Source organism: Delphinus delphis, chromosome 5 (assembly GCF_949987515.2).
Source record: "Delphinus delphis chromosome 5, mDelDel1.2, whole genome shotgun sequence".
NCBI classification, from domain to species: Eukaryota; Metazoa; Chordata; class Mammalia; order Artiodactyla; family Delphinidae; genus Delphinus; species Delphinus delphis.
In genome coordinates, this window is record NC_082687.1 from 35,469,894 (window position 1) to 35,493,968 (window position 24,075).

A 24,075-nucleotide genomic window follows, 5' to 3' on the forward strand; every position below is an offset into this window, starting at 1 on the left:
AGAATTCCCTTATATACCTTACAACTAAACAGCACAGTTTTAGGTACAGCCCGCAACTTGCTGTTTGAGATTTAAGAGATTGATTAAATAGACACACACACACACACACACACACACACACACACACACACACACACAAACACACACACACAGCAGTAAGGGTTGGAAAAGGAGAATGAAAAAGGCCATAGAACCAGGTACTAGTTAGAAAACATGGTCTAGCAAGAGTCTCAGCTGTAACTTTCTCAACTCTTATTTGAACCTCTTTACTGTATAAGTGTTAAAAAAAAAAAAAAAAAAAGAGGGCTTCCCTGGTGGCGCAGTGGTTGAGAGTCCGCCTGCCGATGCAGGGGACACGGGTTTGTGCCCCGGTCCGGGAGGATCCCACATGCCGCAGAGCGGCTGGGCCCGTGGGCCATGGCTGCTGGGCCTGCGCGTCCAGAGCCTGTGTTCCGCAACGGGAGAGGCCACAACAGTGAGAGGCCCGCGTACAGCAAAAAAAAAAACCAAAAACAAAACAAACAAAAAAAAAAAAAGAAAAAAGAAACTTACCAGAAGATGGCTCCATATTTTTTAAAAATTATAATTTGGTACTACCGTATACAAAGTTAGAATTATCACCTCTTGCTTTAAATCAGACTCTAGATACTTGAAATTAAACCAGCCCTAATAAGTTTAGCTCCATTCTTCTTTACATTTTCTAAGTGGAGAAAAGACCTGCTTCGATATCCTCCATTTTATTAGGTCAATAGAATTTCCCACAATAGGTAGCCTGATAAATACATGTTGAGACTGCCAAAAGTTTAGCAAATGAAGCACTTAAAAAGATAAAAACTATTCCTTTTATGACAAAATTTAATAATTTAGTGATTTCTATACATTTCCTGATAAGAATAAAAGGTGACAAATGATGTTCAAAATTGGAAACCAAATAATCAAACAAAATCACATTTATTTCAATAGCTCCAAGTGCAAATACAGCAAGTCAGTACACAAAGTTTCAAGATACAGCTTTAAGTATAATGAAAACTTGATATACAAAAAAGAAAGGGTAAATAGCAGAAATAAAGCTCAATGTTTAAAAAATTCAAGTAACCCGAAAACCTTTAGACTAAAATAGTCTTTCAGAAATGCCTTAATTTATAGATAAGAGTAGTACATTACAGTCAAAAAGGACTTCTCAGAAAGAGAATCACCCCAAACTGGTCAGCTCCAGATACGAGCAGAAATTCCCGGTGCTGGCTATTTCAGAGTTAGCACTCACTCACACTATACAGATTGGTGTGGTTCAACCCATGGCATCTGATCTTTAAGCAAATTCCAAAATAGTATTTAAAGTTCAGTACTACTAAGAGTTCTTGAAATGGTCACTATATATTTAAAAGGTTTGAAGACCAATTTCAGCTTCAGGCCTATGGTACAACTTGGGAAAAAGACATACATTAATATTCCTTCCATTACTTAAATCCTTTTTGTAAAGTTAGCAACATGGCCTTTAAAGGTTCCTCAGGGAAACTGTACTTAAACATATAAAAGTTCCCACTAGGAAGATAATTAAAAGTTGTTAATGTTCTTTTTATCACTTAGCAACCAAGACACATGTTTATTTCCACTCCCCAGAAGCAATGTTAGCTACTAGCTTCAATTCAGGAAATGTGTATCTGCAGGAAGGTTTATGTGAGATGCTTATTCAGTCTTTTTCTCAACCTTCTTCGTTTTCTCAATGTAGGCAATAAATTGAGAGTCTGTTCCAAAAAGTCTATCCCACCATGTAAATGTCGAAGCATAGTTTCCAATGAAGTTCATGTGGTGGAAATCGTGATGCCGAGAACCAGCATAGAAAGGAATGAGATTTAAAGGGTTGAGAGGAATGTCATAACCACTGAAATAAAAATGATAAGGAGTATTAAGAAAGTAAATACACCTTAATCGACATTTTCATTGATAGTAATATGCTTGTTAACTATTCAAATAACATTCCACTTTACCTAAGTCACTTATTTCTGACATGTTTACAAAAGACAAAAACTCACAGCAAATGGTGCATATTCTAGAAACCACTTTAAGAAATTTAAAAACACCTTCAACAATTAATAGACATTAATATTACACATCAGGGGATGAAAGAGGGGTTATAGTAATGAATCTTTAGACATAGATTTTCATGACTTTTTTTTTTTCTGTTTTAGAGGACTTTCTCACCATAGTTTGTAACACCCATAATACTACATATTTTTTTTAGTTAAATTTATATAAAATTAGTACCAAGCATTACAAAGGTTAAACCTGAGGATTACTGTTTTGCAACTTCTTCTAGAGTACCCACCTTTATTTCTAACTACAAGTCTAAAATCTGATATCTACAATTATACCAGTCTGAATCACCCCAATCCTTCCCATCCTTAAGGAGTATGAAGGGGGAAGGAAGGAGAAAAGAGCGATGGAAGGAAAGATTGAAGGAAACACCATCTACCACTTTTCTGCCTAAGACTAGAAGCATTAATTTTGCTACTTTAGTGACTCAGAAACAATTCCTAGAATTTCATATTCTGCTTTCACAGATGAAAATTCCCAAATAAAAATGCAATAAATATATAATCATTTTTAAATGATGAAAAATTAGGATATTAGGAATTTGAAAAGGCATTTAATAGAAATAATTTACCAAAAAATGCCTTCCAATCAACAGAAAGGAAGCATGTGAAATATGAACATATCACAAGCAGTTTTCATCAGTGCTGGGCAGTGGAGTACACAAATGTTTTATTCAGTGAATCCATTCGGTGGATGTTTCAATATTTTTTTCAAGTAAGAGTTAGGTTTAGGTTCATTACAGAAGGATAAAGTAATTGCTGCTCCTGAATTACAGTATTTAACCAAATTTTTAAGAAAACAACAAGAATATTTTCATTTGAACAATGTTTCAGGAAGACTCTGCAAGGCATGAAATCCAAAACGCAAGAGGGAAGAGATATGGGAACATACGTATATGTATAACTGATTCACTTTGTTATAAAGCAGAAACTAACACACCATTGTAAAGCAATTATACTCCAATAAAGATGTAAAAAAAAAAACTGACAGATTTTACTACATAAAAATTTAAAACTTCACAACTGCAAAAGAACCATCAAGAGTTAAAATTCAAATGACAGATGGAGAGAAAATATTTACAACATAGGTAACAAACAAAGCTTACACATGAACCAATAGGTTATAAAACGTATAGCCTTAACAGAAAAACTGGCAAATGATATAAAATGGTAATTCAAAGAAAAAATTACTGTTGGTCAACAAGCACAAAGACAGGTTGAGCAGAAAGACATGCTCTCACTCCCTCTTGTGAGAGCACTGGAATCACAACTAACTGCTGAACAATCATCGACAGGAAGACACTGGAACTCACCAAACAAGATACCCCACATCCAAAGACAAAGGAGAAGCTGTAATGAGATGGTAGGAGGGGCACAATCACAATAAAATCAAAACCCATAACCGCTGGGTGGGTGACTCACAAACTAGAGAACACTTATACCACAGAAGTCCACCCACTGGAGTGAAGGTTCTGAGCCCCACATCAGGCTTCCCAACCTGGGGGTCCAGCAATGGGAGGAGGAAGTCCCAGATTCAGACTTTGAAGGCTAGCAAGATTTGACTGTGGGACTTCAATTGGACTGTGGGAAACAGAGACTCGACTCGTGGAAGACACACACAAAGTAGTGTGTGCATCAGGACCCAGGGGAAGGAGCACTGACCCCATAGGAGACTGAACTAGATGTACCTGCTAGTGTTAGAGGGTCTCCTGCAGAGGCGGAGGGTGGCTGTGGCTCACTGTGGGGACAATGACATTGGCAGCAGAAGTTCTGGGAAGCACTCCTTGGTGTGAGCCCTCCCAGAGTCTGCCATTAGCCCCACCAAAGAGCCTCTAGGCTCCAGTGCTGCCTCAGGCCAAACAACCAACAGGCAGGGAACTCGGCCCCACCCTTCAACAGACAAATGGATTAAAGTTTTAGTGAGCTCTGCCCACAGAGCAACACCCACCTCTACCCACCACCAGTCCCTCCCATCAGGAAGCTTGCACAAGCCTCTTAGACAGCCTCATCCACCAGAGGGCAGACAGCAGAAGCAAGAAGAACTACAATCCTGCAGCCTGTGGGATGAAAACCACATTCACAGAAAGACAGACAAAATGAAAAGGCAGAGGACTATGTACCAGATGAAGGGAACAAGATAAAACCCCAGAAAAACAACTAAATGAAGTGGAGATAGGCAACCTTCCAGAAAAAGAATTAAGAATAATGATAGTGAAGATGATCCAGGACCTCGGAAAAAGAATGGAGGCAAAGATCAAGAAGAGACAAGAAATGTTTAACAAAGACCTAGAAGAATAAAAGAACAAACAAACAGAGATGAATAATACAATAACTGAAATGAAAAATACACTAGAAGGAATAAACAGCAGAATAACTGAGGCAGAAGAATGGATAAGTGATCTGGAAGGTAGAATGGTGGAATTCACTGCCACGAAACAGAATAAAGACCAGAAAGAAATGAAGACAGCCTAAGAGACCTCTGGGACAACCTTAAATGCACAAACATTTGAATTATAGGGGTCCCAGAAGGAGAAGAGAGAAAGGACCCAAGAAGATATCTGAAGAGATTACAGTCGAAAACTTCCCTAACATGGGAAAGGAAAGAGCCACCCAAGTCCAGGAAGCGCAGAGAGCCCCAGGCAGGATAAACCCAAGGAGAAACATGCCAAGACACATAGTAATCAAATTGACAAAAATTAAAGACAAAGAAAAATTATTAAAAGCAAGAAGGGGGCTTCCCTGGTGGCGCAGTGGTTGAGAGTCCGCCTGCCGATGCAGGGGACATGGGTTCGTGACCCAGTCCGGGAAGATCCCACATGCCGCAGAGTGGCTGGGCCCGTGAGCCATGGCCGCTGAGCCTGTGCGTCCGGAGCCTGTGCTCCACAACGGGAGAGGCCACAGCAGTGAGAGGCCCATGTACCGAAAAAAAAAAAAAAAAAAAAAAGGCAACAAGGGAGGGCTTCCCTGGTGGCGCAGTGGTTGATTATCTGCCTGCTAATGCAGGGGGCATGGGTTCGAGCCCTGGTCTGGGAAGATCCCACATGCCGCGGAGCAACTAGGCCCATGAGCCACAACTACTGAGCCTGCGCTCCACAAGAGAGGCCACGACAGTGAGAGGCCCGTGCACTGCGATGAAGAGTGGCCCCCGCTTGCCATAACTAGAGAAAGCCCTCGCACCGAAACATAGACCCAACAAGCCAAAAATAAAAATAAATTAATTAAAAGAAGACTCAACATTAAAAAAAAAAAAAAAAAAAGCAACAAGGGAAAAACGACAAATAACATACAAGGTCACCCCATAAGGTTAACAGCTGATTTCTCTGCAGAAACTCTACAAGCCAGAAGGGAGTGGCATGATATAGTTAAAATGATGAAGGGGAAGAACCTACATCCAAGGTTACCCTACCTGGCAAGGATCTTGTTCAGATTCAACAGAGAAATCAAAAGCTTTACAGATAAGCAAAAGCTAAGAGAATTCAGCACCACCAAACCAGCTCTACAGGAAACACTAAAGGAACTTCTCTAAGTGGGAAACACAAGAGAAGAAAAGGACCTACAAAAACAATGCCCAAACAATTAAGAAAATGGTAATAGGAACATAAATATCAAGAATTACCTTAAATGTGAATGGATTAAAAGCTCCAACCAAAAGACACAGGCTCCCTGAATGGATACAAAAACAAAACCCGTATATATGCTGTCTACAAGACATCCACTTCAGACCTAGGGACACATACAGACTGAAAGTGAGGGGACAGAAAAAGATATTCCATGCAAATGGAAATCATAAGAAAGCTGGAGTAGCAATACTCATATCAGATAAAGTAGACTTTAAAATAAAGAATGTTATGAGAGACAAGGAAGGACACTACACAATATCAAGGGATCAATCCAAGAAGAAGATATAACAATTATAAATATATAAGCATCCCACATAGAAGCACCTCAATACATAAGGCAAATACTAACAGCTATAATAGAGGAAATCGACAGTAACGCAATGATAGTGGGGGACTTTAACACCTCATTTACACCAATGGACAGATCAAAGGATAAAATCCTTTTATCCTGGGCTAAAAGGATTTAGCCCAGGGATGCAAGGATTCTTCAATATACACAAATCAATCAATGTGATACACCATATTAACAAATTGAAGAATAAATACCATATGATCATCTCAAGAGATGCAGAAAAAGCTTTTGACAAAATTCAACACCCATTTATGATAAAAACTCTCAAGAAAGTGGGCACAGAGGGAACCTACCTCAACATAATAAAGGCCATATACGACAAACCCACAGCAAACACCATTCTCAATGGTGAAAAACTGAAAGCATTTCCTCTAAGATCAGGAACAACACAAGGATGTCCACTCTCACCACTATTATTCAACATAACTTTGGAAGTCCTAGCTATGGCAATCAGAGAAGAAAAAGAAATAAAAGGAATACAAATTGCAAAATAGAAGTAAAACTGTCACTGTTTGCAGATGACATGATACTATACACAGATAATCCTAAAGATGCCACCAGAAAACTACTAGAGTTAACCAATGAATTTGGTAAAGTCCCAGGATACAAAATTAATGCACAGAAATCTCTTACATTCCTATACACTAACAATGAAAGATCAGAAAGAGAAATTAAGGAAACAATCTCCCATTCACCATTGCACCAAAAAGGATAAAATACCTAGGAATAAACCTACCTAAGGAGGTAAAAGACCTGTACTCAGACAACTATAAGACACTGATGAAAGAAATCAATGATGACACAAACAGATGGAGAGATACACCATGTTCTTGGATTGGAAGAATCAATATTGTTAAAATGACTATACTACTCAAAGCAATCTACAGATTCAAAGCAATCCCTATCAAATTACCAATGGCATTTTTTAAGGAAGTAGAACAAAAAATCTTAAAATTTGTATGGAGACGCAAAAGACCCCAAATAGTCAAAGCAGTCTTGAGGGAAATAAACGGAGCTGGAGGAATCAGACTCCCTGACTTCAGTCCATACTACAAAGCTACAGTAATCAAGACAGTATGGTACTGGCACAAAAACAGAGATATAGGTTAATGGAACAGGATAGAAAGCCCAGAGATAAACTCACACACCTATGTTCAACTAATCTATGACAAAGGAGGCAAGGATATACAATGGAGAAAAGACAGTCTCTTCAGTAAGTGGTGCTGGGAAAACTGGACAGCTACATGTAAAAGAATGAAATTAGAACACTCCCCAACAACAATACACAAAAATAAACTCAATATGGATTAAAGACCTAATGTTAAGACAGGACACTATAAAACTCTTAGAGGAAAACATAGGAAGAACACTCTTTGACATAAATCACAGCACAATCTTCTTTGATCCACCTCCTAGAGTAATGGAAAATTTAAAAAAATAAACAAATGGGGCCTAATGAAACTTAAAAGCTTTTGCACAGCCAAGGAAACTATAAACAAGATGAAAAGACAACCCTCAGAATGGGAGAAAATATTTGCAAACAAATCAACAGACAAAGGATTAATCTCCAAAATATATAAACAGCTCATGCAGCTCACTATTAAAAAAACAAACAACCCAATCCAAAAATGGGCAGAAGACCTAAATAGACATTTCTCCAAAGAAGACATACAGATGGCCAAGAAGCACATGAAAAGCTGCTCAACATCATTAATTATTAGAGAAATGCAAATCAAAACTACAATGAGGTATCACCTCACACCAGTTAGAATGGGCATCATCAGAAAATCTACAAACAACAAATGCTGGAGAGGGTGTGGAAAAAAGGTAACCCTCTTGCACTGTTGGTGGGAATGTAAACTGATATAGCCACTAAGGAGAACAGTATGGAGGTTCCTTAAGAAACTAAAAATAGAATTACCATATGACCCAGCAATCCCACTACTGGGCATATACCCAGAGAAAACCATAATCCAAAAAGACACATGCACCCCAATGTTCAGTGCAGCACTGTTTACAATAGCCAGGTCATGGAAACAACCTAAATGTTCATCGACAGAGGAATGGATAGAGAAGATGTGGTACATATATACAATGAAATATTACTCAGCCATAAAAGGAATGAAATTGGATCCTTTGCAGATACGTGGATGGACTTAGAGACTGTTATACAGAGTGAAGTAAGTCAGAAAGAGAAAAACAAACATCGTATATTAACGCATGTATGTGGAATCTAGAAAAATGGTACAGATGAACCAGGTTTGCAAGGCAGAAATAGAGACACAGATGTAGAGAACAAACGTAGACACTAAGCCGGCGGGGTGAGGTGGTGGTGGTGGGATGAATCGGGAGACTGGGAATAAAAAAGAAAAAACCCAGAACAAAGACAGCCATGCAGCCTCACCAGCCCCTGGGGAATGCAGTGCATAACCCTGAAGGCTCTCTGCCCTCCTACTGACCAAGATTAACAAGACTGTAATGTTCAGTTTGCAAAGGGTGTTGGGTGCAGGGAAAGCATTCTTACAGGTTCCTGCTGGGCGTGTAGAGAGGGGCCCTTTTGGAGGGCAGTTCTGCAGCACTTATCAGAATTTTATTTCATTTTCTCAAATGATACATGAATATACTCTCACCATAAAAATGACTACAGCCATAGATAGGAATGTAAAAAAACCCAAAAATTATGATTTGAACTTTTATCCAATTATGTTCTCCTGTTTATTAAAAATAGTAACATTAACAAGGTTAACTTCTCCTATTACTCTACTTAGGAAAAAAGATAACCTATGACAATGATTACGGTGCATGAAATGGGTGAAGGTGGTCAAAAGGTATGAACTTCCAGTTATAAGATGAATAAGTCTTGGACATGTAATGTACAGCATGGAGGCTGAAATCAACAATCCTGTGAATCTGAAAGTTGCTAAGAGAGTAGATCTTAAGAGTTCTCGAATTTGTAACTCTGTGTAGAGATGAACAGTGTGGTGAGCATTTTGCAATATATACATATATCAACCATTATGTTGCACACCTAAAGCACAATGTTACATGTCAGTTACATTTCAATTAAAAAAAAAGAGAAATAAAGATAATCTATGACCATGAAAAAAGGATATTTTATGATACTTTTACCTGAATAGAAACCATAGCTTACCTATGGACATCAACAGTTTCTATCAAACGAATGGTTACCCAGGCCCAAAGAAGAATAACATGATCACATAAAAGCATGATTCCAATGAAAAATCCAGTTCCAAGAATTAAGGTTTCCAGAGGATGTGCATATTCAGCTTCCATTCCAAATGGAGCCTAAAATAAGTAAGAATTCAGTGATGGTTAATTTTATGTGTCAACTTATCTAGGCCACGGTGCCCAGCTGCTTGGTCAAACACCAGTCTAGATGCTGGTGTGAAGGTCTTTTTTAGATGTGATTAACAGTTAAGTCAGTAGACCATGAGTAAAGAAGAGGACCCTCCATAACCCAGGTGAGCTTCATCCAATCAGATGAAGGCCTTAAAAGCAAAGACTGATGCTTCCCAAGAAAGATGGAATTCTCAAGACTACAATACAGAAACCCTGCCTGGTTTCCAGCCTGCTGCCCTAAGGAATTGAGATCCAGGCCTGCAACATCAACTCTCACCTGCGTTTCCAACCTGTGAGCTGCCCTACAGATTTGATTCACCAGCCCCCACAAGTGCATGAACCAGTTCCTTAAAATAAATCTGTGTGTGTGTGTATGTGTGTGTGTGTGTCTCCTATTGATTTTGTTTCTTTGGAGAACCCTAATATATATATTCTAATTTATTTATGTATATCGTTTTATAAAATTATATCTCTTCTATATGTTATGATATATCATAACATATACCTAGTCATCCCTAGGTATCCCAGGGGGATTGGTTCCAGGACCCCCATGGATACCAAACTCCAAGGATGCTCAAGTCCCTTATATAAAATGGAGCAGTATTTGCATATAACCTATGAACATCCTCCCATATACTTTAAATCATCTATAGATTATTTGTAATATCTAATACAATGTAAATGCTGTGTAATTGTTGTAAATACAATTTAAACGTTATGTAAATAGTTGTCCACTCGAGGCAAATTCAAGTTTTGCCTTTTGGAACTTTCTGGAATTTTTTTCCCAAATATTTTCAATCCTCGGTTGGTTGAATTCATGAATTCAGAACCCATGGATACTGAGGATCAACTATATATCTAGTCATACATATATAAACATTAACAGTAATTCTCAATAAAATTTTTTTTTGTTCTTACCAAACATTAAAAGGTCTAGGGATGTCCTTAAAACAATCTATTTTAATAGCTGTCTTTGATGGTGTGAGATAAAGGCATTAAACAATTGACTTGAATTCTAATTTTGGTTTATGCACCTGAATTTGTTCTGCCAAGAAAGGGATGTTTGGTTTATCATATCATGTAATTAGGATCAATGCAGAACATACCAAAATAACAAATTCAACAAAGCTAACATCAAAGCAGTTCTGATAAAAATCACTGTTTTGTGGGAAGGAGTTAGCAATTATGTGGAAATGTGTTAAAACTAACTTGGAAATTGTTTTAGGAATTTAACGATTCAAGGTTTGTTGTTTTGGGTTCCCACTTAAATGACCTTAACAGCACTAGAGGCCTCTATCAAACTGCCAGGGACCCAACTGTGTGAGGATAGTGCTCTGGACCCAAAGACAAAAATGAACGATTTCACGTAACATTTTTCTTTCAGGTCTCAATTTACCATGAAATTAAGATATTAAAGAAAATCTGTAGAACTCCCTTTGTGTTTAGGTGTGTGTGTATTATATTCTTAACAATCATGCCAAAGGAAAAAGAAATAAAAACATCACTGACAATTTTTTTTAAAGTCCAGGAGACTTTTTTTTAAATGACATTTTTGCCTCTAATAGAAAAAAATGGATTAAATATAGTTCTAACATACCTGAAACTCATGATGAATTTTATGAATATGCTTATATATTCTTTTGTGGTGTAAGAGCCTATGCAGGAAATAGTGCCAGGTATCCTCAATCACTGCACAGCCAAGGCATCTTGCCAAAAGCATGTACCTTTAAGATGAAAATACTGTAATGAGGATTAAATAACTTTTACTTAAACAATCTAGACTTTTACCTGGGATCACTGCTGGAGACACTGCATAAAAGCAAATACCAGCTTGACCTAACTGGTTTTATTGATCAACAAATTCTCAAAACAATACATATAGATGCAAGCTACCTATATGATACCACCTGAAGAAGGGTTAAAGAAGCTGACCACTATACCAATTCTAATTCGCTTAAAAAAAAGTCACAGGTATAAAGTCAGAGTTAAGAAACAAAACTCAAAATTTCTAGGAAAAGAGTAACATTGATAAAGGACTTGAATTAAGATTAATAAGAGTAAAATCATCGTTTTTTTCCTGACAAAGAGAAGCATATAAGTGCAATGGGCAAAATATATTTTATATACATATGAACACATACACAGAAATTCTTTTATATGTTGAATATACAGTAATAGGAAAAGCACATATCTATATACTGTACATCTGTATTCAGGTTAAGTCAGAACAGACAGTTGAATACAAATAGTATTTGAACACAAATATTTATGCTCAGATAATATATGTTTCTGTCTGTATGGACATAATTTTTATAAACTTCACAAACTATTCTCTCATTTTTTCTTTCATTTTAGACTTAAAATGCAATATATTTTTTCTTGGCATAAGCATGTGTATCTGTACACAATCATATAATGGATGCTATGGAAACTTCTGATGCAAGAAACTCACCTTCCAATAAAAATATTACACTAAAATATAGAAACATATAAAAATGGGGACATTTTAAGTTTCTGTTACGGTTTACTTTTCTACATTTTATTTATTTCCAAAGTTTAGAAGAAACAAACACTGACCCAATGAAGAAAGAAAATAACATTAAGGATATTTTAATTCAATGATAAACCATGACTGAGTATAAAAAGCAAATCTTCATCTACATACCATCTTGGCATTGTTTCCCAATCATAAGGAATATTGAAATACTCTGTAAAATAATAGGTTCCACAAATCAAAGGAAGCTGGATACAAAAGTGATTAAAGAGAAGTACTTTAAAACATTTCCATTGATTTTCCCACGTTTCTGGTTTATCCTATGGAGAAAAAAATCAAAATATTTAGTATTAGCCTCTGCTATCAGGAGTTTCACCTGAAAACTAGAAGTAAATTCCTAGCTTTTTCTCTAACGTTTATATGGGGACTTAAGTTTATGTTATTTAATTAATCCTATGTTATGTGAATTCTATATTATAATTGCTGTGTTACAGTAACTAAGGTCCAGGAACCACAACACACACACACACACACACACACACACACACACACACACACACACACACGCACTTCTAAAACCTTGACAACTATCGATATTATCACTAGTTTAAATAGGTGAAGAAATTGTCAATAGACAAACCCAGGCATAATGGTCCCAATGATCTCTACAAACCAAAGGAGCACTACAGAACGAATAACTCTTGTCTTTGCTGCTCACAGATCATTTACTTCTTTTATCAGGAATGCCAGAGGAAGAAATGTGTTACGCTAAGATCACAGTTGGGTTCTCCCAATTGCTGAGGCAGCTGCACACATAGCATTGGAAGCCTTATTACACAGGTACCTCAACACTGCCAGCCATTCAGCGGTTTTCATTCCCAGAAATAAGTGCATTTTTGTTCTTATACATTGACAGAATTAGAAACTCTCTGAGCTGGAAGAACTTAGAAAACAAATGTGTCCAGTGGTTCCCAAAGAACGGAGAGCTACTGCCCACAGATGAAGTTCACAGATTAAAGTCAAAATGAGGAAGTGAGATTACTGTAGTGAAACGTTCACAAAACCTCATCAGGATTATCGACTTGCTTAAAAAGCCATATATAAAAGTCTAAAATTTATTCAATTTAAAGGGGTGCAATTAGTTAAAAAGTGCTTTTGGTTTTACAAAAAGATGGTGATAATAAATAGTTACTGCTTTGTTTTAAATGTCCTTACCTAAAAATTCAGAAACTTACCAATGCAAGTGTTTTAACTGAACTGTAATATCCCAAGGATGAAACCACTGACCTCAGCAGAGGCCCAGAGGTCAACCTCCCTGCCCAGGATCACACACGCAGTTATTAGGGGAACTTGGACTAACTAAAGTCTAGGGTTGCAGTGTTGTTCTTGAAATTCTTTGGGAGAGTTACCTTCCCTGACAAAAAAGAAACAGCATTCAACTGGTAATCAGTCTGGAGAGCTGGCTCTAACCTCTGGGGCTCTGTGAAGCTCACATCTCAGTCTGCTCAATAATAAAATGAGGAAATTAGGCGAGATAATTTATAATTGTCTATTTCTACTCTGAGCATGATCTGACCCCGCTCCTCCAAACTTCCAGTCTGTGATTGGGGACAAAATAAACGGAAGATTCTGGCTTGGGCCGGCAAAGGCACTCTTTTTCCCCTAGAACTATGTTTAACTGACTTGTGATATCCTGGCTAGACTCTAATACTGATGTAGCTGCAGAAATTAACACAAAAATGAATCAACTGTAACTAAAAAATCACATGTTTTACTGTTTACCAGGCCCACAGACTTCAGACAGAATGTTTTTAGTGTATAAATCCTTGAGGAAAATCCCTAGAGAATTATCAAGACGTAAGACTTAAAAAAATCCTGCAAGGTCTACTTCATTACTCTCTCATTCCTGTGAATATTCTCCCCAGTAGCAAGCATGTGCATTAGCTGTCTATTCTGTTTCAAAGCAGAGTTTTCAGTGTTAGCTCCACCAGCAACTTTTTCCTTGTACCCTCACTGTTTCAGGGTATCTGCCTTTAAAATGTGTAAACCTGTGTACACTGATTTTTTGGCTTGTTTTTAAACCCCCTTATATTGTGAAAACTTGTACTGATTATCTTCACAACTAATTTTAGTATCAAAAAATCTCAAAGCAGGGACCTTAATGGTTGTGAAAGTCAAGGAAGACATGCTAAGTACAGACTTGAAGGCTTTCGATCTCTGTTTATCAGTAACTAGTTGTAAACTAGATTACTTCGTCCTTTCTTTTGCCACATTTTATTCTAAAGTCTTCATAAAACCTTGAATGAAACAGGCCTTTCTCTCTCTGAAAAAGTTACCACCTCTGACCAGTGAGTCAACTGTAGAGGGCAGAAGACAGACAGGGATACTTTGGCCTGGACAGCCATACAACAAATCAGCCCCATAAATAAACCAATGGGTGACCCGTGGCAGCCAGAATTCCAAACATGCATGAGAACTTAGACATCCAAACTCAATTCTGCCTTTCAAAGTAGGCCTTTTTATAAGAAGTATTCTGGAAATGTTGTGCCCTTTATTTACGGTAACAGGATACTCTCCTTTAGGCCACAGCCCTTTTAATTCCTTCTCCCTTTACCCTTTGTTCTTCCCTCCTTTGGCTTGGAGTCCACAGGCAGCTGACCCTCTGCACTATCCCCAGAGAGAATCAATGTTAGTACTTGCTTGAAGTGAGACTCACTGGGAGAGGCTACAAAGAGAAGAGACTGGTCGGAGAGGATGTGTGCACTGACTGCCACCCGCCATGGACTCAATGAGTACAAACCAGTCTCCTTAGGTGAACACTCCCAAGATGCCTGCTTTCCACCAAGACTGTGTGCCCTTGAGTTTGAGTTTGGCATGACTTGTTGAAAAAAGTTAACAGTAAGCATTAGAAACTATCGTGGGTTTACCAAGTGTCAACAAATCATTTCTTTTTCTAACAAGGTGGTGCAGATTCCTTCCTGGGAACTGTGTCAAACTCATTAGTCTACACATTACTAGAGTTCACTATTTTCCCTATGTTTAAAACTGAGAAGAGGCACTGCGTATATCTCAACACTTTGTCATGCATAGCAAGCTCTCAAGAAACATTTAGTACACTGAAGTGAATACCTAGAAGCTAGGAACATCATCATTTTGGGGGGGATGACATGAATGCTGCAGAATTACCATGATATATTTAGGGTAAAAACAAAACCTTAACAGTCTTGATCAAAGTCTCAGCATATTAACATACATTTAAGAGTTGAGATATCAAGGGCTGGAGTGAAGTGCAAAATAATACTCATGAATCCCCATAACCTTCCCTTGCAGCTAATTTTAAAATTAAAATTTATGTATGATAAAACCTCTCCATAAAGTGGGTACAGAAGGAACATATCTCAACATAATACAGGCCACAGATGATAAGCCCACAGCTAACAACATACTCAATGGTGAAAAGCTGAAAACATTTCCTCTAAGATAGGAACAAGACAAGGATGACCACTTTTGCCACTTTATTCAACATAGTATTGGAAGTCCTAGCCACAGCAATCAGACAAGAAAAAGAAAGAAAAGGAATCCAAATTGGAAAGGACGAAGTAAAACTGCTACTGTTTGCAGATGACATGATACTACACTATACAGAGAAAATCCTAAAGATGCCACCAGAAAACTACTGGAGCTCATCAATGAATTTGGTAAAGTTGCTGGATACAAAATTAATACAAAGAACAGAAAACTGTGAGACACGGATCAAAGACACTGAAAACGACATAAATAGATGTAAAGATATACTGTGTTCACGGACTGGAAGAATCAATATTGTTAAAATGACCACACTACCCAAGGCAATCTACAGATTCAATGCAATCCCTATCAAAACACCAGTGGCATTTTTCACAGAACTAGGACAAATAATTTTAAAATTTGTATGTAACCACCATAAACCTCCTAGAAGAAAACATAGGCAGAATACTCTGACATAAATCGTAACAATATTTGTTTGGATCTGCCTCCTAAAGCAAAGGAAACAAAAGCAAAAATAAACAAATGGGACCTCATTAAACTTAAAAGCTTTTCTGGACAGCAAAGGAAACCTTTGACAAAACAGACAATCTGCTGAATGGGAGAAAATATTTGCACATGATATGACTGATTAGGGGTTAATATCCAAAATATACAAACAGCTCATACAATTCAACATCAAAAAAAAAACTGATTAAAAAATGGGCATAAGAACTGAACAGACATTTTTCCAAAGAAGACATACAGATGGCCAAAAGGCACATGAAAAGATGCTCAACACCACTAATCATCAAGGAAATGTAAATCAAAACCACAATGAGGGCTTCCCTGGTGGCGCAGTGGTTGAGAGTCTGCCTGCCGATGCAGGGGACACGGGTTCGTGCCCCAGTCCGGGAAGATCCCACATGCCGTGGAGCGGCTGGGCCCGTGAGCCATGGCCGCTGAGCCTGCGTGTCCGGAGCCTGTGCTCCGCAACGGGAGAGGCCACAACAGTGAGAGGCCTGCGTACCGCAAAAAAACAAAACAAACAAAAAAACCCACAATGAGATTTCACCTCACACCTGTCAGAATGGCTATAATCAAAAAGACTACAAATAACAAATGCTGGCGAGGTTGTGAAGAAAAGGGAAACTTAGTACACAGTTGGTGAAATCTAAATTGGTACAGCCACTGTGGAAAACAGTATGGAGGTTCCTCAAAAAACTAAAAATAGAACTACCATATGATCCAGCAATTCCACTCCTGGGTATATATCTGAAAAAAATAAAAACACTAATCTGAAAACACCCACAACGTTCATAGCACCATTCTTTACAATGGCCAAGATATGGAAGCAACCTAAGTGTCCATTAACAGATGAATGGATGAAGAAGATGTGGCATATATACACAATGGAATACTACTTGGCCATAAAAAAGAATGAAATTTTGCCATATGCAACAACACGGATGGACCTGGAAGGTATTATGCAAAGTGAAATAAGTCAGAGAAAGACAAATATGTATGTTATCACTTACATGTGGGGAAAAAACCCCAAAATAAATGAACAAATATAACAGAACAGACTCACAGATATAGAGAACAAATTAGTGGTTACCAGCAGGGAGAGGAAAGGGGGAAGGAGTGAGAGGTAGGGGATTAAGAAGTACAAGCTACTATGTATACAATAGATAAGTAACAAGGATATATTGTATAGCATAGAGAATATAGTCAATATTTTATAATAACTTTAAATGGAGTATAATGTATAAAAATTTTGAATCACAATGTTGTACATCTGAAACTAATATACTGTATATCAACTATATCTCAGTAAAAAAAATTTTTTTAATTAAAACTTATAAACCCAAATTAGATAAACATCACATCTACTTAAGGTACAATTTAACAAATTATTCTTGAAACCTTAACAATAAATGCTCTAGGGTTGTGCTGTCCAATATGTTAGCAACTAGAAATGTGGCTATTGAACATTTTAAATACAGCTAGTCTTAACTGAGATGGGCTGAAATTAGTGTAAAATATACACTGGATTTCAAAGACTTATTATAAGAATAAGAATATAACATATCCCATTAAAACTTTTAAATTTTGATTACTTACTGAAATGCAACAGTTGAGATTTATTGGATTAAATAAAATATACTGCTAACATTATTTTCCCTATTTCTTTCTACTTTTTAATGTATTCTACTAGAAAATTACACATGTGGCTTCATTGTATGTCTATTGGACAGCGCTGATCTAGTCTATTTTGAGTTATAAAGTTATATTTACCTTAAAAATATTCAACAAGACTAATGACAATACTCCACTGCAAGTCCATCATACTCACCTTTTGAATTTTGTACTTTTTCATGTAAGGTATAAATTGAAACAAGAATCCAGGTAAACAGAACAAGAAATAAAGGACCTCATGAACTATGAGTGATCCCCATGTTGCAATCTGGAACTTTGTATAATTATTCAACATATAGTTCCAAGCATTTTTAAATGGTTCCTGCAGAGGATTCTCAGGTAAAAGTGAATCTACATATTCCACAGCCAAGGATGCTGAACTAAAGATGCTGATACTTTCATTTGTTGCCATTTTTCAAATCTCTGCAGACAGCCTTATAATTCTGCAAAAATAAGTAAATAAATAAATATATAAATAAGCAAGCTAAACAATGAAATTCTAAGAAAACAGTTTTTAAAATGCTTCTGATTAATTTTTAAATTACTATAGGAGTGCCAATCGCTCAGGTCCTAAACATGATTAAAAACCCCAGTCTACAGGATGTCATCATCACCTCCATTTGTGGTGTATGATTTCAAAGTCACCTGTTAACTTTCAAGAGCAGGATCTAAAGAACAATAGTGGATAAGAAATTTCAAGCCATCTTTAGAGACTTTTCAGTGTGGTCTCCAAGAAAAACTTGTAATTTCAATGAGCAATAGTTGGGTCACTTAAAACTAAAAGAATCTATAAAGAAAAAGTCTGCCAAACATGACTTCATAAAAATTAAATACTTATAATGGTGAATAAAAAGACAATCATAAATAAAGTCAAAGATCAAATGACAAACTGGGAAAAATATTTCCAAAAATTATGACAAAGGGCTACAATGGGTGCTTTAGAAAAAGCCTAAAAACCCAACAGAAAAATGACAAAGACCATTCACGGAAGGTTCACAGAAAAATAAATACAAATGCTTACTAAGCAAATAAGCAGTTCAATTTGACTCAAATAGGAAATGCATCCTAAAACAAAATCTTTAAGTTTCATAATGCCCAGTACCCAGTAACAATTTGGGGAAATAGGCACCATTGTACATTGTTGATGGGAGGATTAGTCTATAAAATTCACAGTATTTATTACAACTCAAAATGAATATACCTTTTGACCCAGCAATTTTCTCACTCAAGTGTACCAAGATGAGCACACTAAGACTGAAAGAAGCATTGCAAAAATAGCAAAATAATAATAGCAAAAAGAAAGAGAAAAAAGTAAAACAAAATGTTAAGTCCATCAACAAGAAATGAATTAAATAAATTCTATCAGGTCCTTCCAAAGACACACAGCCACATAAAAGGAGGAAGAGCTACACGTTCTACATAGAAAGATGTCTAAGATACAGTGTTGTGAAACAGCAAGTTGCAGAATGTATAGCAAGAACCCCACTTATATTTTTGTGAAAAGGTTATATACTTTATGCAGTTTCGTGCATATGTACATATGACAGACACACACACGAACATAGAAAATGTACAGAAAATGCATATGTATACACGGTTGGGGGGCTTATGAAGAGGAGAAAGATTTTACTTTCCATTTTATACCTTCTTACAATTTTAATTTTTTTCATGAGCATGTTTTACTTATTTAATAAATAAGCTTAATAGGTCACCAAATCAAAAAACAGAAAAACTTATGAAGAATGTCACTTTCCTAAAAATGTTTACTGATGTCCCTAATTTATGAATTATCATGGGCCACTCTAAAAACAAATATATTAAGCCTCGGACACTCTTAATAGTATTTAATGCCCCCTTCCCCCATAGACCTCTTATCATAGAGGATCCTGGGAAGCTTAGCCAGCTTCCTCAGGACTCTGAATTCACTTTGCATTCCTATTCCTCTGTCCTACTCATTCTCAAGTGACTTACAGCATGGGGACTATTGTGCCACAGCCTGTGCTCACTCACCCTCTCCTCTAAGACTGTCTGGTCTTGTGTTCTTATCCTACCTCATCAAGAACTTGTCCATCACTTACTCTTTCTCATCTTTCCCTCTTCACTGAGTTCATCCCATCAAGTTTAAAAACATACTCAAGGACTTCCCTGGTGGCGCAGTGGTTGAGGGTCCGCCTGCCGATGCAGGGGACACGGGTTCGCGCCCTGGTCCGGGAGGATCCCACATGCAGCAGAGCAGCTGGGCCCGTGAGCCATGGCCGCTGAGCCTGCGCGTCCGGAGCCTGTGCTCCGCAATGGGAGAGGCCACAACAGTGAGAGGCCCGCGTACCACAAAAAAAAAACCCAAAATACCCAACATACTCAAGTCCTCCTTTCTTGAGAAAAGTTTTCCTAACCTCCATCACCTCTCCCCCAAGCCACTGTTCCCTTTCTCTTTTTCTTTGGACCAACCAACTTCTGTCTCAAGGGAGAGATCAACATACAGCCTCTGACTGGTTAATTCTCACACACACAACTCACTCAACTACAGCTGACCCTTCAATAACACAGGTTTGAACTGTGCAGGTCCCCTTAGACTCAGATTTTTTAAAATAAATATATTGGAAAAATTTGGGGAGACTTGCAACAATTTGAAAAAATTCACAGATAAACCACATAGCCTAGAAATATCAAAAAAATTAAGAAAAAGTTAGGTATGTCATGAATGCATAAAATATATGTAAATACTATTCTTACACAGGCATAAAGTGAGTGATATTTAATATAAAATTAATGTGTTACTGCAAACCAGCCTATTATCAGTGAAGTGTTTTTTTAAAAAAGTAACAATGTTTCCAATACTGTATTATGGATATGACTAATACTATGCTATAAAACCTTATAATGATTCATTTATTAGTGTATAGGCTGAGCTACTGTAAAGCAATAGTATCGACTACACGAGGTGACCACAAAGCAATCATATTGCTGCTTCTTCATTATCAATGCATGAATCCTGATACATGTGAATAAATATGAATTTCTTTTTCACATTATCTTTTCATTTTTGATGTCTGGTGTTAGTAATATTCATAACATCCACAGTGTTTTGTATCATATAAGACAATGTTGATGTAGGTACTGACAGACCATTCATCTTGTAAAAAGACATAAACTTACGGTATCAATAAATACAGCACAGTACTGTAAATGTATTTTCTCTTCCTAATTTTTTAACGTTTTCTTTTCTCAGCTGTTTATGTTATCGGTAAGGCTTCGGTCAACAGTAGGCTATCAGTAGTTCAGTTCTGGAGGAGCCAAAAGTTATGTGTGGATTTTCAACAGCCCAGGGGTTTGGCGCCCCAATCCCCGAGTTGTTCAAGGGCCCACTGTGCTTGCAATCTAGGTCCCCATCCACACCAAAATGTCTTCAATATTCCAAATTACAAAATAAAAGTTGTTCCAATCCTCATTTTTCATGAGGTCGTTACCAAATCTAATGATGCTAAACCAACACCAGTTACTAGTTGTGTGACCTTGAGCAAGTTAAGTCACTTCTCTAAGCCTCAGTTTTATTATCTGCAGAATGTAAAGAATAACAATAGTAACTAGATGATGGGAATCTTTTCATGATATACATGTATATCAAATCACCACAACATACACTTGAAATATCTTACAGTTTTGTCAACTGTACCTCAAAAAAGCTGAAAAAATAGGGAATATAAATATAGTTCTTCTCATGAGTCCAAGAAATAATGCACGTGAAGTACTTAACATAGGACCTGACACATGGCAGCTACAAGAAGCTAACAATTATTAAGGACTTTCTATAGGCCACTAACTTCTAAGAGTGTTACATGCTTTCTCTATATTAAAGACTTTAATCCTTACCACACCTTCAAGGTAGGCACTTTTATTATCCCCATTTTACAAATGAAAAACTGAGGTTTAGAAAGATTAAGTAACTTCCCCAAATTACAAGAAAGCTACGTGGGGGAGCCTGTGCTCACATTCATTGTGCTATACTGTGATCCGAAATAATAAAGCACATAAATATTATAGTAAGAGAGGAATAATTCCCACAGTTTACCCAAGCCCCTTGAAAGAGCATTCCACATAGGCTGGAATATTTCACATATATGTGAAAATGATTTTCACATTTCCCATCCATTCTCTAGCAATTACAATCTGTTTCCTATTCTAATCAATGCACTGAATTTACTCTAAGTAAAATCACTAAGTCTCCAAGCTTCCAGATCCAACAAACATGTTTTTGAGTTTATTTTATCTGGCCAGTCTGGAAGATTTGATACTTCTCACTTTGAAATGCCCGCCTTTCTTGGGATTCATATGTATTCACTCTGATTTAATGGGTGGTACTATGTGTAGTCACTGTGCTCCCTGCTGCCCTCACCCCTGACTTCAAAACATAAAATCTAGTGAGGAATACAAAGAAGTAACCAAATTGTCACAGAATCTGTGACAAGAACAATAAAGGGTTGGAAATATAGAACAGAGAGGCCCAGGGAAAGAGGCATCCTAGAGAAAGAGGCATCTAAACTCAAGCCTGGAGCATGGAGGGGAGGTGACTAGATTAAAAGAGAGTAAAGTCGGGTGCGATGGGGTTGGGGGGGGATAGTTTTGAATAGAGGAAACATTAGTTCCAAAGACTCAACCAGGAGATGAGAAAGGATACAGCACTTTCTGATTTAGTTAAGTCTGTGGTACAGCTTTTGAGAAAGGAAGACTCAAGAATTGAGGCTGAATAGTTTCCCAGAGATGCTTTCTTTACTCCTTCCAACTATTCTAGATTATCTGGAGTGAGCTAATCTGCTCCTGTTGCGAGAATATGCTGATATCCACAATCTCTCTCTCTCTCTCTCTAGGCCTCTCTCCTAAACCCCAGGTTCTGATTATCCAAAAATCTACTGGTCATCTCCAATTTAGACAGTTCAGAGGCACGTCACCGTCAACATGTCCAACGTGTTCCGCCACTGCCTCTTGCAACCCTACCCACACACTCCCTACCTCCTGTACCGCGCAGTGAACTGGTGCCACCACCTACTTAGCCATCTGGGACAGAATGTTCCAGACCTCTATCTCTGCTGCCCGGGTTAAGTCTTCACACACTTACCCTATTTAGAGATAACTGCTTTAATTAACATTCAGGAGTTTACTCTCCAGACTCAAGGGAGGGAAATGGACACACTGTTGACAACTGAAGCAAAAAATAGGAATTAAAGAGGAAAGGGGAAGGGAAATAAAGAGTGGATTTTCTTTTCCTTTTTTCACCCTTGCACAACTGGATTGACCGGAGGCCTGCTACAGGCTCAGACAAAAGAAATGTAGTCATTTGTGGATTCCCTTAGTAACCTTCAAGTTTAGCTGTCGGAGTGCTGTCAGCAGTGCCTGCCCTTCGCCGTGCCCGGATCGCGCCTCCAAGCGTGCCTTTCTTAAACCCTCCCTCCAGAACACGATGCCAGCATCCATCTAAACAGCAGACAGGCTTCACCACCCCTTCTCCAGACCCTTAGAGTTCCAGCGAGCGCCTCCCCACTGATAAAGACATAGGCCTCTGCTCTCCTCCTCTCTCACCTTCTCGCCCCCACCCTCGGTATTCCTACAAGAAGGCCTCTGACCGTCCTCCGCTTGGGCCTCTCTGCCCACGAAACAGCGTCCCTTGCCGGTACGTCCTCTGCCCAACTCCCATTCATCCTTCAGTACCCTCCTCGGACGCTCTTCCCAACCGCACGCCCCGCCGCGCACACAAACTGATCTTGCCCCCCTCCTTTTGTACAACTCTGGTCACACTGGCACCCTGGGCTGTGACCACTGTCCCGGACGGCTGAGGGCCGTGCCCGGTTCCGACATTGACTGAGGGATTTCACCCTTTTCCACCCGTACCCGCCGCCACGCCCTCCATCCCGGCCTCCATCCGCGGCCAGCGGCCGTACCCTCTTCCACCCCGGCCACTCACCTGCGCTCCGCTGTACCTGCTGCCGTCTCCTCCCGAGCTTCGCTAGGCTCAGCCGCTCAGGCGGTTCCTCCCGCCGTTATTGGCTTGCGAGGGCCCCCGCCCCGCCTTCCAGGTGCTGTGGTTGGTCTGCGCAGCTGCCGGCATCGTGTGACTCGCGCGAATGGAGCACTGGTGCCGCGGCCATTGGCTGAGCGGATGGAGTGAGGATCGTGAGAGCTGGGCGTCAGACCAGTAGCGGCGCCGCGGAGCCTGGGGGCGGGAGCGCACAGCCAGGTAGGTGGGGCGGAGGTGAGACAGTGAGGGGTCGCGTATCAACCTCGGACCCGCTCCCAGGCGCTTGAGCGGTCGAGGCGGCAGCGATTCTGCGGGCTGTGAAGTGTTTTCGCCGCGCTGGGTTCACAGGTCGCAGCTTTCGCTGGTGCACCCCGAGTTTAGACCACCTCTTTCTCTTCCCCAGCGCCACTTGATAACTCCCACGTTTACGTTTACGTTTACGT

General features: G+C 38.6%; 1 protein-coding gene across 2 annotated transcripts; it reads right to left on the reverse strand.

Moving 5' to 3' along the window:
• Window positions 1-246: 246 nt before the first annotated feature.
• On the reverse strand, window positions 247-23,652 carry MSMO1 (methylsterol monooxygenase 1). Of its 2 annotated transcripts, XM_060012186.1 has the most exons (6): window positions 23,579-23,652; window positions 17,780-18,065; window positions 12,091-12,239; window positions 11,023-11,149; window positions 9,217-9,371; window positions 247-1,882 (listed from the first exon to the last, which is right to left on the reverse strand). In XM_060012186.1, the coding sequence occupies exons 2-6, from the start codon at window positions 18,032-18,034 to the stop codon at window positions 1,687-1,689; spliced, it is 882 nt and encodes a 293-aa protein (XP_059868169.1). In that variant the 5' UTR covers window positions 18,035-18,065; window positions 23,579-23,652; the 3' UTR covers window positions 247-1,686. The 2 variants fall into 2 exon arrangements, with proteins under 2 accessions (XP_059868169.1, XP_059868170.1); XM_060012187.1 differs by lacking the exon at window positions 17,780-18,065 and having other exon boundaries at window positions 250-1,882; window positions 23,579-23,634.
• Between the last annotated feature and the right edge of the window lie 423 nt (window positions 23,653-24,075).